The 18776-nt window shown below is 38.8% G+C and overlaps 1 protein-coding gene across 4 annotated transcripts in view; it reads right to left on the bottom strand.

Moving 5' to 3' along the window:
• Positions 1-18776, bottom strand: part of NOX4 (NADPH oxidase 4) — a 173710-nt gene that overhangs the window by 97845 nt on the left and 57089 nt on the right. For all 4 annotated transcript variants that reach the window (XR_014881130.1, XR_014881131.1, XM_085216403.1 and 1 more), the window contains exon 13: positions 7049-7130. Coding sequence is in view for 2 of the 4 variants with exons in the window: in XM_085216403.1 (XP_085072529.1) it covers positions 7049-7130 (82 nt within the window). In the remaining 2 variants the exon portion in view is untranslated. The remainder of the gene's footprint in view (positions 1-7048; positions 7131-18776) is intronic.

Raw genomic sequence — 18776 nt, 5'->3', positions numbered from 1 at the left:
CTACTTCTGAAAGATTTGTACTTGTTTCTTCAAAGTTTCTTCAATTTCAAGTTAAGTCTGAGCAGTAAAATTCCCTTCTGCTTTAAAGGGACTCACTGCTACTACATTGTTGGTACTTGAACTCAAGGCCTTTGGAAACGGAACAAAAATGTCTTTATTTTGCACAAGAACTTACTGGGGCACTGCACTGATACTATAAACAAATAAAGCCTCTGTCTCAAGGAATAGATGACCCATATTTGAATTTCATGTACCATTATAAATATTGTAAGATATCAGTTGTCCTTGCTTGATATTATGTGGATATGTCCACATATCTCTTTGTAGGATCATAGCTCAAACATACAGCATGAATTACAGTCCCCCTTCTTTCCATTTTCCTTACGGTTTCAAGAAAACTAAGCCAATATTTGCATTTTTATTGACATGATTACTTCTACAACATGATTGTTGTTTTTATAAACAGCTACCAGTCTTTATCTTGCTGTCACTGTTGTTTGTGCCATTTGGTAAAAATCCCAAATTACAAAAAAATATCCTTTTCTTACAGTGGAGATTTTGTGTTCATGCAACTCAATTCTGCACTGGAAAACAAACTATGCAGGATAACATGATATTGCTGAACGGCCAATGTAAAAAAAGGAAAATGGGTGACAGGTTAGAGCCAAAAAAAAAAAACAAAAAAACCCACAAACCACTAGAAAAGCACCCCAAAACATTCTTCTCTATAAACATTTTGAGCTTATTTAAATGTCACTGCTGATTCCTTCAGCAGGTATCTTTTTTGAATCACTTAATCAATCTAAATGCTCTGAGTTCCCTGAGACTCAGGCTTACTGAGGGCTCAGTGCTGCTGTGAGATAGCTTCCAGCCTGCATTTTGCAATAAATCTTGGAGCACTTCAAAAACAGAAATTTTCACGCTTGGAGTACTTAGTACAGTACACAAAGCACTGTACTGCTTGTGTGGGCACTACTGAAAAACTCCTTCACTTGGTATCTTCCCATGTGATTTCAGCAATATGTGCAGACTATGTGTTTTTGTAGCAGGAAACAGGATGGATGCTATTTTAAATGAAAGAGCCAACTGTACAAATCAGAAAAGACAGCAGAAGACCTGATTCCTATTTCTACTGTATTTCTATTTCTGTAACAACAGAGAATACTTTTTGTAAAGCACTTCACAGAAACCCAATTTTAGAAAATCACTGTTAAAATTCAACTCCTCTTTTTAAAATTATAAAACTTGCCTTACAATGAAGAGTGAGTGACAAAGGCATAAGTCATACTCTTTTCCCTTGCTCAACACCAAGGAAGATGTTGCCTTTACTTCTAATGTGAACTGAACGAGGTTTCTAGGACATGATCTTGCTGACTACTCCTGAGTAGTAAATCTGGGATGCAGGGGAACCTCCACAGATGTGATGTTTATGCACTGTAATCTCCAGGAGCCACATGCCAGGACTCACTGCTTTTTCTGGTTAGCCACAAATTACTTTTCTCTCTAAAAGGAAAAACATTCTCAAGACAGTTACAAATAAGATAAAACATTTATTTCTGGGGGTATTTATGAAATTTCAGAAGCTTCTTGGCTCCAGCCTCAGGCTGTAGTAAATTGGCACAAATCCATCACAGATCCATTATCATTAAAATGAGTAGCAATTGGCAGCCAGATGGCACAACAGTTTAGGGCACTAAGTTTCAGCCGCCTATTTGTCTAGACTGCTCCATGATGAGAATTGAATAACATCATTTGGCTTTGCTTGAGCTAAAAATTTCAACACCTTAACAAAGATGACCTTCAAAGATACATATTTGAGCCTACATATATAAAAAGCTAAGGGTTTGGAATTTTCTGTTTTTTGTGACATGAAAATGACCAGTATTTTGGTACATGCACACCAAGCCTACCTTAATTTATGAAAAATATATGCCAAAGAAAGGCTTATAATTTTGTGACAGATGGAAATTAAATATATTTGGAATACTCTTTTTTATTATTATACCTTCTAGGTTCTAAGTTCTTTTTTTTTCTCTGAAGTTCAACATCTTGTCATTTCAGTTAAATACTAATACAGTGTTCAGCTTCAGTCATTTTTCAATTAGTTATAAAGAAGTACTGCTATTTCTGTATATGAGTATTAAAGAAACTGAAAGAAAATACTTAATTCCTTAATTCCTCTCCGTGTTTCTTAATTTAAAAAATAAAAATAAAAAAGAATGGCAAAGTTTTAAAAAGAGAGCATAAGCTATTATAGAACTTCGCCCTGCAACAAAGTTTTGTCTATATAATTTGTTCAAGAGACGGTAGTGTTTTTAAATGACCTCTAACCACTCACACGGAGGTATCACTTCCTGTAGAGCTTCCTTGTTTGGCAGACAGTGATACAATGAAATGGCAGATTGGAAACTGATGCTAAAGAAATTCATGCTATACATACATGAAGCAGCTGAAGCAAGTGGATCTAAAGGTTTATAATTTTTCCTGTTCTAATGTCTCAATTTGAAGATTATATGTCTCTAAATTTATGGTTTGGTTGAACCTTGCTGTAGGGATTATCAAGCAATGCTCTATTGCTCATCTTAAGAAGGGACTCAAATTAGCTAGAACGTAGCAGCTCCTTCTGTTCTTAAGATCTTACAGTGGTGAATCATCCAATCACTTTTCCACCAAACCCACAGAAGATAAGAATGAATATTTCTGAGGGGGAAAAAAAGCAAATAATTCCTCTAAAAAACCACACACATATTTGAGGATTTGGTAGTATATTGAAAATAAAAAAAATGCATCTGCAATCTCATGTCAGAAAAAAAATAGAGAAATGTGCTGAAAAGATTTAACGCCAACAGCATTTGCAACCCATTCCTCACAAGCAGAGTTTTCACAGAATAACAGAATGGCTTGGGTTGTGAAGGGACTTCAAAGATCATCAAGTTCCAACTTCCAACTGCTGCGGGTTGGGCTGGGCTGCCGACCTCTAGAGCAAGCACTACATCAGGCTGCCCAGGGCCCCATCCAGCCTGGCACTGAGCATCTCCAAGGATGGGGCACCCACAGCTCTCTGGGCAGCTATGCCAGCACCTCACTGCCCTCTCAGTGAAAAACTTTCCTGACGTCTAATCTAAATCTCCCTCCTTTAGTTTAAAGACATTCTCACTTGTCCTGTCACTATCTATACATGTAAAAAGTTGGATTTCTTCCTGTTTTATAATCTCCTTTTAAATACTGGGAGATTACTGGAAGTTCTGTGCAGTGTTGGCCTCACTCCTGAGCTTTTAGCCTACCAACTTAACCCCTAACTCTCAAGCTTCTAACATTTCTCCTCGTGTTTTGTTCTTTTTCTTCCCTCTAACAGACCAGCTAACTTCAAGGTCACAGCACAGTCTGACAGTGGAAATCAGCATGGTGCCAGCCAGTAACTTAGGCACGCTCTGCTGGCACGAAGCTCAATGCCGCATGCTGGATCTGATTAATGGGCATTACAACATTTTCAGGCCTAACTTTCTGCAGCCTGTATTAGTACTGCAGCATTTTTTGCATTTTATGAGTAAATTAATGTGATAAACAGTATGAAACTCCTGGGCTAAGTAGCCAAACAGACAATGCACAAGCTTGATTTCAGCTTCAAGAAAACTCCTGTGGAAATACCTGAAGAGTGATATTTTTAAAAGGTCCTTTAAGAGATTTACGAGTCTTAATGCTCTCTGTCAAAGTGACTGGTCAGGATAAGATTCACTGCAACAAGTTCAATTTGTTGATAGGCCTGACTGTGTTTGTGTTTGTGTGGCCCACCTCAGGGTCCACTGCAGGCTCATGGAGGTGAGGGAATGAAGGAGAAAGCTGCAAGCACGTCTGCAATTTGGTTTGAGGGCTGAGGCTTTTCCCACGTGGTACCATTTGGAGGCTGACATGAGACCCTGGCTGCCCACAGTTGCAGGTTTATGCTTAGTGTTCAGAATGTCAATTCCCAGGAATGGTTTCATGGAAGCTAGGAAACAGATTTTCTCCACCAAACATTTTACTGTGGATGGAGAGTTTTCTAATGAGGTGAACAAGGAGGCCAGTAATGTCCAGTTTCATCTTCTGAAACTCACTTGAGATATGGATAAGACTTGCCTGGACTGGACTTCTCCCCCAAGTTCAGTAACCTATGTAGTACAGTATGTTTCATTATGAAACTCTACTGCAGGCATTTATGGGAGAACATACTCCCATAACTCTTCCCTAATAACTGCAGTTTTCCCAAGACACAGTTGCACTGACATGTGAAAGAAGCACAAGATGATGCTGAACTTCCACTCTGCAAGCTCAATATGAAAAGCAAGTGCTGGTGTAGTGCTCCATCTAAGCCCATGGGCTGCACTGATAACAGGTGCTCAAGTTGCCATGCTAGTTGTGGACATACATAGCTAAGCCAAGGAAGCACTGAGATGTGCAAAGAGGCTTTTTCAAACTTGAATCTTTGTAAGCTCTGGGTCCTCTATAACCTGCCTCATGTGTCAGAGCAAGTATTTGATTTAGTCATCAACCGCAGAATAAATTCAGACAAACACAAGGGTCAACAAAAGATCTGACATTTCTTCCTGCATCAACCAAGACTGCAAAGTATAACTCTCTGACATATTTACCTAAAAAATTCAGAACAATGTGCTTGTACATGCTAGAAAACTACTTCCAGATATTCCAGATATTCCAATGCACAGACATCTTGGAGAACAAACACATACTCAAAATTAACATGCAGTTTCATGAGATGGAGTTCAGATCTTAATATAACAGGAACTTAAGTCAGCCCAGAAGACCAAGGCTTCTACTTCTTTCAAAACCGCTGGATTATACTTGGCTCATTTTGCCTTTAATATTTCTACTATAACTCTGAATATCCTGGATGATACTGATCATCTTTCTTTCCCACCTCGTTCTTTTGGGTACACGTCTCTCAAATATGTGCAAACTTTTGCTCATTCTACCTACTAAACTTTGCTCATTCAGGCTATTCATCTAAAACATTATTGTAATTGCTCTTCTATTTTTAACCTTCCATATCTTTAGGTTATTCTTAAGCGTTACAGGTTTCATCCTGTGTTCTACAATAAGGCACATTAAAATGACCTTCCTGCTCAGATCCTTACATTGTACAAATGATGACTGCTTAGCTGAAGTCAATAAAGGAACACTCATTTATGAGATCTGCCTGTTCATTATCTTGATTTCTGTTGACTGATCTTTTAATGAAAATGAGCACACAGAATTGAAAAACTGAAATGGGAATAAGACAGAATATATCATGAACATGTTTTCTACCTTGCCGAACACAAGGATTTCACTTGAAAAAGAATCTCCAGGGAAATTAGGACATGTCAACAGTATTCAACTAGTTTGTAAATGAAGTATAATACACGATGAATTTCTGTAAGCAAGCAAGCAAATATGCATGGATTAATGATGCTATAAGCAGAAATCTATTGTTTGTAACAACATATGCAAAATTTTATTTCAATCAAGTGCCAAAGCTTGACTCATTTTTTGCATTATGGGAATCACTCAATCTTCCCAAGTTATGTGGCTGAAAGTATTTATCATTTCATATACAGGTCCACTGTAAGTTCAAATAGCTCCATGTATGATCTTGAAAGATATACTGAGCAGATATACTGAGCAGAGAAGAAGAGATACTCATTCCCCCACAGATTTGATAATGCTAGTATACTGCACTTGACAACAATATTAGCAATAAATTGCATATAAACATGGAAAGTCAGATAGCTTATGAATGATTTATACAGAGGTAAGGAGGATAAGCTTCCTTCTCAGGCCAGTCTGACAACGTCCACACCATGAGAGAAAACATTTAAGCTAAATAAAGCTTTTTACTACTATGGAAAAATTACTATTCTAGTGCTCCTACAGGTGAAAGACCAAAGTAATAATACATGGAAGTCCTAATGAAACAAGTAGAGAAGTCAGACAACTTAAGGTATCTCCCAGAGTCTCAAACACTGTACCTCCGTGACAGTCCAGTAAAACAATAACAAGAGGTGATGCAAAAAATAGAATCGGGGATAGAATCCTTTCACCCTTGAAATCAATGCAAAAGTTTCACTGTTTTGGGAATGAAGATTCACCTTAGTGCTTTTATTTTCAAGTATTTACACTCAGCTCCTCTATCTGCTGCATGCTTTAAAAAAAGTTATAAGATTTTAAGAGCTGTATTTAGCAAGTACCTCCACTGGCTTCTTACGTATTACAGGAACCAGTTAATGATTAAAATAATGATGATTAAAATGAATAATTTTGCTGATTGCCATCATTGTTGCTGGCTTGTCTCCAGATATTTATATTTTCTTTTCCTCCCTCTGTTCCTCCCACACAATCTTCCCTCCATGGCTCACTGTGGTCACAATTAATGCGAGGACTATCTCTTCTTCTTCCTTCCCCCTCACTGCTTTCTTCCAAGATTTTATTGAAATTCACAGTTTTTTAAAAATAATATAGCAAGCAGTGTTTATTGTTTCATTCAAGTATGTCATTTAAGAGAAAGAGACTGAATCAGTACAATTACACAATGAAAAAACACACAATATGATTTTTTTGTTTTGTTTTGCCTGCATGTATATCTATTAAAAATGGCAGCAAAAAGATATTTTCTAGAGCTTATAGTCTTCCTGAGGGGAGTCTGCTAAAATCCAAGGGAATCTGTCACTGCAAATGATGGAATCCCAGATGAGAAGAGTGGGGATTAGCCTGACAAAACATCTGCCTATGTCAACACACACTGCCAAGTGAAACAAAGCTCCACTAGACTGATCCAGGCAGCTTAACGTCTGCACTCTGCCACCACCTCCCCCTGACAGCTGGGCATGCTTGCAGAGCATGTCTGCTTCTTCCTGACACTGCTGAAAGACTGAAAATCTCAGTGCAAGTGTGGCTCTGTAACAGTTCTGCCTTAGCACTTCACACCAAAAGCATGCACAGTGCTATAAATGCTTTGCCCTCCTCAGCTGCAAATAGATAAGGGTTATAACTCTCACAAGACAGTGTTACTTACTTGGGATAGCGCCTCTGCTGAAAGATGGGAAGAATCTCTGCATCTTGATTTGACTGTAGAAGCAGTAAATCCCGAAATCTTTCTGTCAGGACAAAGAAAAAAAAGAAAACAAACCCAGACTGTGACTCTGCATTTTATGTTCAGGCTACCAGTAAGCAAGCAGTAGCATGAGTGAATTCCCTTCTCCAGCACTGATTATTAGCAAAGGGTCAAGCTAAGTTTGTAGTGAAGAAAATCTATATATTCACACAGACAAAACTCTTAAGATTAGAAATTACCCTTTCCTATAAGCTCCTTTACTGTTATTTTAATATGTTTTGGTTTTTATTTCCATGTAATGCTGAATTCCAATAGTACTCTGAAGTTTCTGAGGTCTGCATATAGGACTTCTGGGTATCATACACAGCAAGAAATTGTCCCTGCACTGAAGAGATCAGTCTAAACACAAAGGAGGAACAACTAAGAATTCACCAAGCACTCAAAGATCATAGTAGTCTAAATGAATGTATATTAATTCATCAAAATTAAATCAACACGTAAGTCCTTGGGTAACTGACTCACTGACATTTCTAAGGAAGGCTGAAAGAGTGCATTGCTTTTTGCCCATTACTATTGCCTTAGTTTCAGATGGGACGGAATTGTTCAGCGTCTGGTATGATGCTATGTTTTGGTTCTAGGAGAAAAACAATGTTAACGCATCGGTGGTTATAGGTGCTGCTAAGCTGTGTTGTACAGAGCCCAGACCATTGATAGAGAATGGCCCAAGTACCTGGAAGGGAACAGAATTAGGACAGCTGACTTAAACTGGCCAAAGGGATTTTCCATACCATATAATATCACATTTTTTTGTGATATTTTGAAGGGCATGGGAGTTCATCTCACTCTCTTCTGCTGCTTGGGGGGAGGTTAGCTGGGCATCAGTCGTGGGGTGGTCAGCAACTGTGCATCATTTGTTATATACATGTTATATACATTCACACACACACACAAATATAGATACACATAGTCCTACCCATTATCCTTTTATCTATCATAGTAAATAGTTTTATCTCAACCCACAAGTTATATTTATTTTGTTTTTTCCAATTCTCTCCCCCACCCCACTGGGAAGGGGGTGGAGGGAGCAAACTGCTGTGTGGTGCTCAGTCACCTGTCAGGTTAAACTACAAGGACTAAGTATTTGAAAAAGTGAACCACAGGGTCATTTGCGGTAGGTAAGTTATTTGTAACTTGGCTTCTCTGACCAATAGGCGTGGGGGCAGCTGCTTTGGGTAGCTGCCCTTAATTGATGCTCTAGAGGTAGCTCAATGCAAAACAGAAGTGGGATCTATACAAGCTTCTATTAGTATCATTTCTCAGTTTGCTGTAGTTGGGAACCTCCTCAAATTATCTTGATAGAAAGAAGGGAAATACACTCAGGTCAAACTCCCTTAGCACAGTTCTCAGCTCTCCACAGCATGGGCACGCTCTGCTTCTTTCCATGCTCTGTAACTTTTATTTAGCTACCCCTCTAGTAGCACAGATACTGAGGACACTGCTGATATACTTCCCACCTTGGCAACTCCTGCTTTTCCTGCAACACCTATATACCTTAAAGGTTTCAGCTACAGAGTTTAAGCCTCCATCATCTGCTGAGCCACTACTGTTTGTAGCCTGTGTTGTAGCTGAGCTACAATTTTCTCTAAACTAGCCATCTTTTTCATGTACCATTCTCATTCTGGGAAGTGAACTTCCAACAAATGTAGACCTTCCTTCCTTGGTATCCCTAGGTATCTCAAAATATCCCCCAAAATAAGATTTACAGATAAGGATATCAAGGGACAGAGAATCAAAGAAGATGAATCTTCCAGCTCCAAAAAGGAGTAATTTCCCACTTCTTACAGTTTAGCATATGATGGTTTTCTCAACATTAATTTTTATGTACTATTATGTAATCATAGCTAAAATAGATCAATTTGGATACAGTTCTGCTAAGTAGCTATTTAAATGAAAAAAATCAATTATGCTTCGTAAATTATATTACTTTGATGAAGGAACAATAAATTCAAAATAAAAAGTGTCTTGATAAAGACTCAGTAGTAAAGGTCAAGCCTTTCTGATGGTATGACCTAGTCTTCCAACAGCTGGCTGGAAAGTTTTGCAAACATCTCAAGGAAAACTCTAGCAAAGAAGAAACAAGGATTAATAGTTGCTACCATCATTTCCAGATCTCTTCAAATTCAATTTTGAAGCATATGTACCTGTAAAATTCTTACCACATCTTCAAAGGTAGCTCTTAGCTTTTCCTGTACCTGCCTGGCACAGAGACAGGATGTGGCCAACAACGATAAGTATATTGTTGTAAAGGTGGAAACTAAATTCATCGGGCATTTGTCAAGGAAGATCCTGCTCACTGTCTTGACAAAAACCTGGCCATTATCATTTTTTACCTCTTTCTGAACTTTCAAGAAGAAGCAAAGATGTTTTTTATTGCCAGTCCCCCGACGCACGGCAGTACGCTGCATGCAGGCATGCCATCATCCTTCCAGATGGTATGCTATGATCTTCCAATGCCACAAGACAAGAGATGAAAGATTTAACTAGTGCAAAATATCCAACTGCTTATGTGTCAGAGCAAGCACCGTAACTTCCTCCCCCACCTCAGGAATCCTCATGTATTTCTCCTATCTCCCAACACAACTCAAGTTACTGGTGCCACTCTAGGAACTATTTATAAATAGGCTTCCTATGAACAACAGTAGCCTTTGTATATGCCTGGTGGAGGAGTGAGAGAAGTTTTCAATGGCAAACACTGAGCAAGAGGACCTCCCTCTGTGACCTGAGTGTTTTGACCTTCAGTACACAGTTTAAGTCACGCCTATGAAGGATTTGATTAATAAAATGTCTTCCTGGTGCCTGATCTATTTGTTTTTAGCACATACAACCAGGTGAATAACCAGCAGAAAACACTGAGAGACACTCTCAGTTCAATATTGTGCAACACTATAGTACATTTAAGTGTGTCAGACTGCTCTGGCAAATGTTGCAAGAGCCTGTAATTTGGGAGAGATGAAATTTATCTAATGTGGGGTGCAGATGTGTCCCACATCAGTATTCTGCCTGCATCCAGGCTGGATTCCATCTCCAACCTCTATTCTCTGACTTCTTAGGGTGCTGCCCTTTCTCCTTGGCCGAGGTCTGCTGGCTGCATTCCACAACTCAGTTCAACAAGCTGCCATCTTGAAAATATTTCAAATAGCAATGCGACAGGGCTGGAGAATATTGAGAGTGAAAGCAGCCAAAACATCTGAAACTGGCTTAAACAGCCCTCCTACTGGATCATGTTTTAGTTAAACTCTTTTTTTTTTACTGTTTTTTTTTTTTTTCCCCTGCTCTATGGCAAATTTCCCAGGCAGATGTGTTTTCTTTTCAACATATGAATTTATCCATTTTTCCATGGCAACACTCATGCCTATATGGTAGTATTCCACCTCATCTCACACACATTCTACAACTTATTACAGTACATGGAGCCTCCACGTCCTATAAATCTTTTTAAGAGAAACGGCACACTGAACAGAACTCTTTAGGATTAATTTCTCCACAGGATCATTACGTACACGATTCACCCTTCAGGTCCATGATATTTTCTATTACACATGTGCACACAGCGCGAAAGTCAAATTGGTACAAATGACACCGTTGCCTTTAAGGACAGTCCAGCAATGTGATGAAGGAGGTGATGAGAGCTTCAGCTGCAACTGACAAGACATAGGTACGTTTGATGCTTCTGCAAGAGTGTATCAGAAGCCTAAAGCACAAAAAGGGAAGGTTTTTCAAATTACAGTAGCAAATAAACAAACAAAAGCAAACAACCAAAAGATCACAACGTCTTCCAAGACAGACAAGGGTGGGAGATAAAGGGGACAGGGGGGTTTCAAAAAATGAAGATAGAATAGTTTTGCTGAAAGGGATCTTCAGAAATCATCAGGTCCAATTGCCTGACCTCTTCAAGGCTAACCAAAACTTAAAGTGTATTATCTAAGTGTGTTTTGAACTGAAAGGTATATGACTTCAGCCACTTCTCCAGGAAGCTCATTCTAGTGTTTTGCTACCCTCACAGTACAGAAATGGAACTGGAAAAACAAAATAGTCTTATCAGTTGTAAAGCACAGAACATTGTAGTCCAGAAATCTATTTGTGTACCAGAAGATCTACCTGTATAATTATACCTTTGAAAATTTAGCAAACATGTTTCTGTAATTAACCTTGGGTTTCTGCTGTCATTGGAGACACAAATCTCAGCTCCATATTTCACTACATGGACATCTGTAAACTCTATAATTTCTACCTAAAAACATCCGCCTCTTGTTTTGCAAAATGCAGATTAGTCTGGAACCTTCTGAATTATGGATGCCTCCTCAGTACCTTGGAACAATAAAAAAAATAATTAGGTCAGCTTTCTTAAAACTGCCAACGGTATTAGAAAAGATTTGAGACCCATTAATCTGTCTTGTTCTCAAGGTCTGTAAATTTGGAAATACTGTCATAAGCACCTCCTCGGTGCTTTGAAAAAAAAGAAAAAGCATTTAGGGAGAAGCCTTTGCAACTGAAGGGCTATAAAAATATGATGAGTAACAAGATGGGATAAAACCGAAACATCCAGTATTTTACTTTGACCTGTGACTTATTAATGGTCAGAATTTCTGAAGTAAAACAAGTGTAACATTAAGCAGTCTCAGAGCTCAATGCTGTCAGAAATCCTGCGAGTTATACAGCAGCTCCCTAGCAGAGCTGGGGATTAGGTAGACCTCTGGAGTTCAAAACTAGTGTCCTAATCAAGAGATTTATTTTTTCTCAGTTGTACCATACTTGAAGAGCATTTTCTTTACACCAGTGTTTATTCCAGAATATACTAAAAGGTAATTTCAACCTTAAAATATCATTATAAATACATGCTATGAAAGAAATGTTATTTGCATTGAATTTTGTAGCAGTAAGTCCTACAAGCTCCCTTTGCCTGTGAAGGGCTGTTCCTTCCTGTCTGAACTCCACGAGTCAATGCAGGGAGGCTCAGTTAGCTCTTTTTTTCATTAGTGATGCACTTTCCTCTTTCACAACCTGCCACAAGAAATGGTGAGGCAATAGTTCTACCTCTCTTTATCCATAAATCATGATACTTGATGTAATATACTCTTACACTCACCAAAGAAAAAGACTCTCAAAGTACTTACGGGCAGGGAGGCTCAGCTGATTCTCTCTTTCTAATCTGTAATCTGATACAGCAACTAGAGAAAGCCAAACCTTTAAAAAGCTACACAGAATTTTATCACTGAAATGAGCTACTCTCCAACTGTACAATTACTGCAGTACTATACAGCACTGCCAAGCTCCAAAGGGTATGCCTTTAAAAAGCTGAGCTTTACATGGTTTGTCTATTAAGCTCTTGGATTCTCTTTCAAGTACTTCTCCAATTGCCCACCTAACCTCTTCACCCCTTCCACATCCTCTGTCAGGGAATTCCAAGGCATTTCTCACCTTCTGCATGAAGAGCCACCATCCTATATTTGCTCTGAATTAGTATCTGCGTTTGATGGCCAAAAGTTCTGCTACTGACAGAAACTGTGGTGTGAGCCTTCCTACTCACTATTCCATTGTTATGCATGTTTTGGTACACCACTGCTTTCCTAAATTATCAGTACACAGCCCCTGTGTACTGAGTTGTCACCTGTTTAGAAGCCTCTTCATGTTTTTGAACACTTTCATCATTTTTCCATGAAGCTTCCAAGAATCAAACCTGCATATGGGATTCAAGGCTTGGGAGTACCACAGAGGTACACAGCTGCACTGCAATCTCTAAGTTATTTTCTGCTTTTCTCATATTAATTCTCTCCTCTGGGCACAATGTTGATGTCTTCATGGAAATAACTGTCGTAACTCTGCAGTGTCATTTGTGGGCTCTTACAGTCACATCACTTCCCATAATCAAATAGATTAAACATTAGCATGCGCCCACATGCATATATGTACTGGTATTTTTAGCCAGGTCTATAAATAGGTTCATAAGTTAATATATTCTATACATATTCATTTGAAGAAGTACAAGTGCTGTAAGTAAACATATTTAAATGGCAGTCAAAAAATAATTGAATTAATCCCATTCAAGGTTGAATTTTTGTAGTAGTAAGAACAGAAACACCACCAGTCACTGACAGCTTCTTGTGCTTTTGTCTGTTTGTATTTGTTCTCAGTTAAGATGCTAAGTAGGGGATACTTTCACCCTCTTACTAATACATACCTTCATTATTACAGTCAAATATATTATCATGCAACAACTTTGCAGAATCACAGAGTAGCTGAGGATGGGAGGCATCTCTGGAATTTGCCCAGCCCAACCCACTGCTCAGTGAGGTAAGCAAGAGCGGGCTGCTAACGGTACTGCTCAGCTGGAATCTGAGCATCTCCAGGGATGGAGACTCCACAGCCCCTCTGAGAACCTCTTCCCGTACTTGAGCACTCACACACCAGAAACCTTTTTCTTACATTTAGAAATAACTTCTTGCATTTCACTTGGCTTCCCCTGCCTCTTAATGGACACCAGTGAGAAGAATGGACACCAGTTCCTTCCTCTTTGCTCTCTCCCAGGTATAAGTAGATATGACAAAACATTTTGTGGGGAATGAGTGCTTATTATGAGACTTGGATTCCAGACCATAGAATTATAACCAAGGTTGGAAAAGACCTCCAAGATAATTCAGTTCAAGCATCCACCTGCCACCCGTATTTCCCCATGTCCCTTAGTACAACATCTGAACATTTCTTGATCACCTCCAGGGACAATGACTCCACCATCTCCCTTGGCATCCTGTTCCAGTGCCCGACCACTCTTTCAGAGAAGAAATTTTTCCTAATGTCCTACCTCAATGAAGATGTAATGAACCATTCCCTGTGCAACATAAGGGGCAATTTAAGGCTGACAAGATTTTATTTTCAGCCACTGTTCTGCTGGGGGATGGTGATGCACAAAATCCTCTGCATACCCAAAACACAAACCAGGCCAGTCTTATACAAAGAAATAGTATGTCATTAAAACAGACAGCAGGGAAGCACTAGCAGATTTTAGCCTAACAAAGGATGCCCCTAAAGAGACATCACTGCTAAGTACATTACGGCTCTTTGTGCTGTCTCATTTCTTAAAAATCCCACCGAAGTTCACTTAATGCTGCAATCAGTAGGTCTGAATATGAGGGAAAAGAGTGCATTTTTACACTATCAGTACTTTGTGCTTTTTCCTCCCTGCCTTCTAACATAAGGTAGCTCTAAGATCACCCAACTCTGCTGTCTTCCCTCAAAATGCCGCTGTGATAAATGCTGCTCATCACTGAGACTTAGCTCATTTCAGTAAGGTCATTAAGTGTATTACAGACCTAAGCCACCTTGACCTCAGTCAAGCATCTGTAAAACACAGCCGCCAACTTCCACGTCCTCACAGCTCAGCTGTGTGAATACCTGCATTAGAGGTGCTAAGTTGTTCCCACAGCCTGTGTCCAGGGCCAGGAATCCATGCAATACCCAGATTCATGCTGAGATAAACCAGCAATGATACTCATCCTTGTTGTGAAAATGCCTTGAATAGTTGACCTCTTGGCTATACCAAAATTCTGGAAGTAACAGTAATAGGGCTCTGAATAAGAAACAAGAAAAGAAATAGGGTACTGAGGGACTCCACTATATATACAAATCATTTTTCCTGTGTTCCCTGCTGTCTGACTCTCTCAGACAACACATACAAGTTCTTTACTTGCACTGAAGCATATCTCAGCATTAAGTGATCAGAGCTCAGCTGGACACTATTTTTAATGTAAATTTTGCTAGTCAACTGGAGATGATCCACTGGGAAGAAATGAGCAACTTTTCCAAAGATCTAATCACATCTGAGGCTCTGACTCTTCTAACGTCTCTCAAAGGGCAATATCAAAACCTTAGCAGGTAATCATTTTAATGACTGGCAAATGAAATGGGCCATTAGATATCAGTTATTTCTTTTTCTTTTGGGTAGGTGATAAAAGTTAATAACACAGTGTATCAGTAAATGTACCACAAGTTTAGTTTAATTTCATCCTGATGTGAGTAATTGTTATTTCTTCTTATATATGAATTAAGAGAAGCAATTCTTGACCTACTTAAACCAGCTCACTCCCTGAAGATAAACTTACTACTTATGACCTAGTCTGGCTAGTTTTATTTTACACATAACTAATAAGTTATGAAAAAATATTTTTTTTTTGGTGACTTTGCTGCAGGATATTCTAGTGGTTTGTTGTCTCTATTTTTCAAATATCATGTTATGAACATAATAAAATATTAAGCAGACATGTTTTTACATGACAAAAAGTCCATTATTGAATATTTTAATATTTTTTATCAACAGAACAATTATTTCTGACCTTGAGTGGGAGAGAAAATATTGAAAATGTTGGTGTAATATGACACTGATCAACATTTTCTAGTACAAGAAATCTGTAGTTTAACATGATTTAACATGATTTTGTTAATTCTTATATAATGATGAACTCTCATTTTATGTGTCTGAGTGACTCCTCTAGTGACCTGCAATGACAATGCACTTGATGCACCATCACAAATTCTGCAATACAGAATGGCATGGGAGTAATAAAGCCCTCTGCATGCAGAAAAGGTGGTACATATGCTTTGAGAGATATGGGAGGCTTTTAAACTACTGCTATACTGGTTTTTGGATTAACAAAATGCTACTTTATTTGGAAGCTGCACAAAGAAAATTCCATTTGCCATGCTTGTTAGTGACAGGGCACAATTAGCATAATCCCCTCAGCCCATCACAAAAAAAAAAAAAAAAAGCAAACATCAAAAAAACTGAAATTATAAAAACTTCTTCCTTTAATTATAGATTTTGCTGTTTTTAAACCCATTACAACTGAGCTGCAGGGATATTCGGATCACACAGCGCAAGTGAAATCCTTGAGGGAAAGCCCTGTGCTGTCAAGGCTGCCAGCAGCCACTTAGCAGAGCACAGCAAAGCATCTCAACTTCATCTCCAAAACCATATGTGGGTGTCTGTGGCGTTTTCCTTAAGGAAACAGCACTTACAGTGACTACAGTGAGTAAGGGAAGATGTTAAATTTATGTGAAGGGATAAAATTTGAAACTGCTTCTTGCAATGAAGAGCACAAATTGCCCACTGATTTATTTCACTTGCTCTTACAAGAAGAGGCTTCTCAAAGGATCTAGATGTGCTAACTATCACCAGCAACTCAGAAAAATCGCCTCAGCAGCCATTTTAGCAAACTTCAACCAGCCATAGACCACTGGAACTCCTCCTCTAGCCCAAATCTCTCTCAGAGCTGAAAAATGTGCCCACAGCCCTCTGTAAACTTCCTTCCTGAGCCCCCAGTTGTCCAACAAACAGCAACGTGACTATTTGGATTCATAGCCCTTTTCTCACCCTTCTCCCATGCCCATGACCACAGAGTTTAGTGCAACAATACTTAAAATGTTACAGCTTAAAAATAAGTCACAGATCCAAACAATTTATCAACATTGTCTACCATACAGGCTACTCTCAAATTACCAGGCACACACTGATGCTTTGCATAAAGCACTGTCTGAATTTTACTCTTTCTAGATGGTCAAGCATTTTGAATCCAAAATTATTTGTTATCTTTATTAAAGATAACATAATGAGATTTTAAGAGAGTAAAAAAGCACACAATGAAAGGTAAATATATAAATGCTGGAAGGAAAAAGTGTGTATCCATGTTTATATAAATAAAATTTAGTATTTCATGCAAATCACGACAGTAGAGTCTACTTGTGTCTCTGTCTTTTTCCACTAGTCGCCAACCTAACCTGTATCTGCCATGATGCAAAAGCCTTCTCCTCCAGGAGAGAGAGATCACAGCACATTATAGCAAATACATCCTACAGCACCCTGATGGAGCTGTAGGTGGCCCTGTTTATTGCAGGGAAGTTGGACTAAATGGCCTTTAAAGGTCCCTTCCAACTCAAATAATTCTGTGATTCTGTGAAATCAGGAACTCAGCCAAGAGAAGATAAGGAAAGCTGGAGACATACAAATCCTAAAAGGCAGTGGGTACAGCATTTACCAGTGATATTTTTGGCCTCGAAACAGTGTTTTTGGCAATCTGAATTTTTGGAAAAACAAATAATATTTCTCATGGAAATGGTAAATCAACTAAAAAACTGCAGGGTGAAGGAGGGCATTTGCTATTTATTTACTTGTCTTGCTCATATTTCTGAAAAAAAAAAAGAAAAAAGAAAGCCTTAAAAATAAGAGGTAATATTATTGTACTCCCTGCTGTTTGCTTTGACTTTTCTGCGTCTTTGTCAAACCTGCTGAAGGTTCTGCATGCCTGAAGGCCTGACAGTTTTTTTTGGCTGTTTTAGCTGATCTAATATATTACCTCTCCCTGCAAAACTTGCATCTCATGGAATATTACTCCTTTACACAGTACTCTGGACTAATCTGGTACAAATGTCACAAACTATATAAATAAAAAGCATCGTGATATCCTTTTTTAAGCAAACTCCATAACTTTATTCCTATTCATAGCACAAAGTGGTTTAAATCAAGAGGAAGAGCAAGAATAAGGCTGAGCTGTAGAAATGTGGGTTACAATGTCAGTGAAAAATATACAGGCTGCACCCTGCCTTCAGCTGTTGCCTTCCACACCAGTGCACCATTAATTAACAAGAAAGCACACTCTGCTTCGCACATCCCAGTGCACAACACTGCAATACTGTTTACATTTTGGCTAAGGGAGTTTCAGCCTATGAATCCCCTCCTACACATTCTCCTTGAAGCACATGAGTTAATAATTAGATGATCGAGCCATTTGTCTCATTTGGGAATGTCACATTCAGCACGTAACAAGAGTCATTTCAAATTTCACTCATGAACCAGAAAATGTAAATAGCTACTTTGCTGCATCTCACACTCCATACAGTATTTATGGCATTTTTGCTTTGCTTTATTCTGAAATGGCAAAGCCTGAGAGATAAAAACCAGGTTTTAGTTACAAATGGATTCAGTGGCCTGACACTCACAAAGGGATTCCTTTTTATTAAGAAATGGATTGCACTGGCAGTTTCACTCCATTCCCATTAGGAATGAGCTCCCACATCTCCCTTCTGCACTTTTCTGACACAAAGGGGCACTAAGTTCATAGCCCAGTACAGAGCACTGCTTGGCATGTGGCTTAGTACATGGTTTAAGCTTGTACAAAAAGCATAGCTATAATCCTTCTAAAGTAAACCTTTCTATTCTGTTTACTGCAGAAGCCAAAATACCTATTCTGCCAAGTATGGAAACCTGCTGTTGGCCCGGGGTCATGACAGCACTTTCAGCGCATGTTCTGAGGTTTGGCTGGTAAAGGAAAAATGGTAAGTAATATTTCTGAGGCTGTCACACTCATTTTTATCCACAGGAATCTTATTTCCGCTGTTGATAATTATATAGTTGGGTGGTGACAGTTTTTTTATAACCTTTATGATTGAATGGGATAAATCTCCTGGGGAAGCCTGGGACAGAGAAGAGTTGTGGTTGCAAGATACTCCTCAAAAATTCTTGGATCACAAACTGGCTGTGTTGCCTCATAGAAAAACTCTTCAGCTAGTTCTGGGTGAAGCAGAGAATCAACACATATGCAAAAGTCAAAGTCTAGATAGAGTAGCATAGAAACGTGTGCAG

The sequence above is a fragment of the Meleagris gallopavo genome, chromosome 1 (genome assembly GCF_905368555.1).
Source record: "Meleagris gallopavo chromosome 1, MGAL_WU_HG_1.1, whole genome shotgun sequence".
Classification (NCBI taxonomy): domain Eukaryota; kingdom Metazoa; phylum Chordata; class Aves; order Galliformes; family Phasianidae; genus Meleagris; species Meleagris gallopavo.
This window is presented reverse-complemented; position numbering and strand designations above follow the sequence as displayed.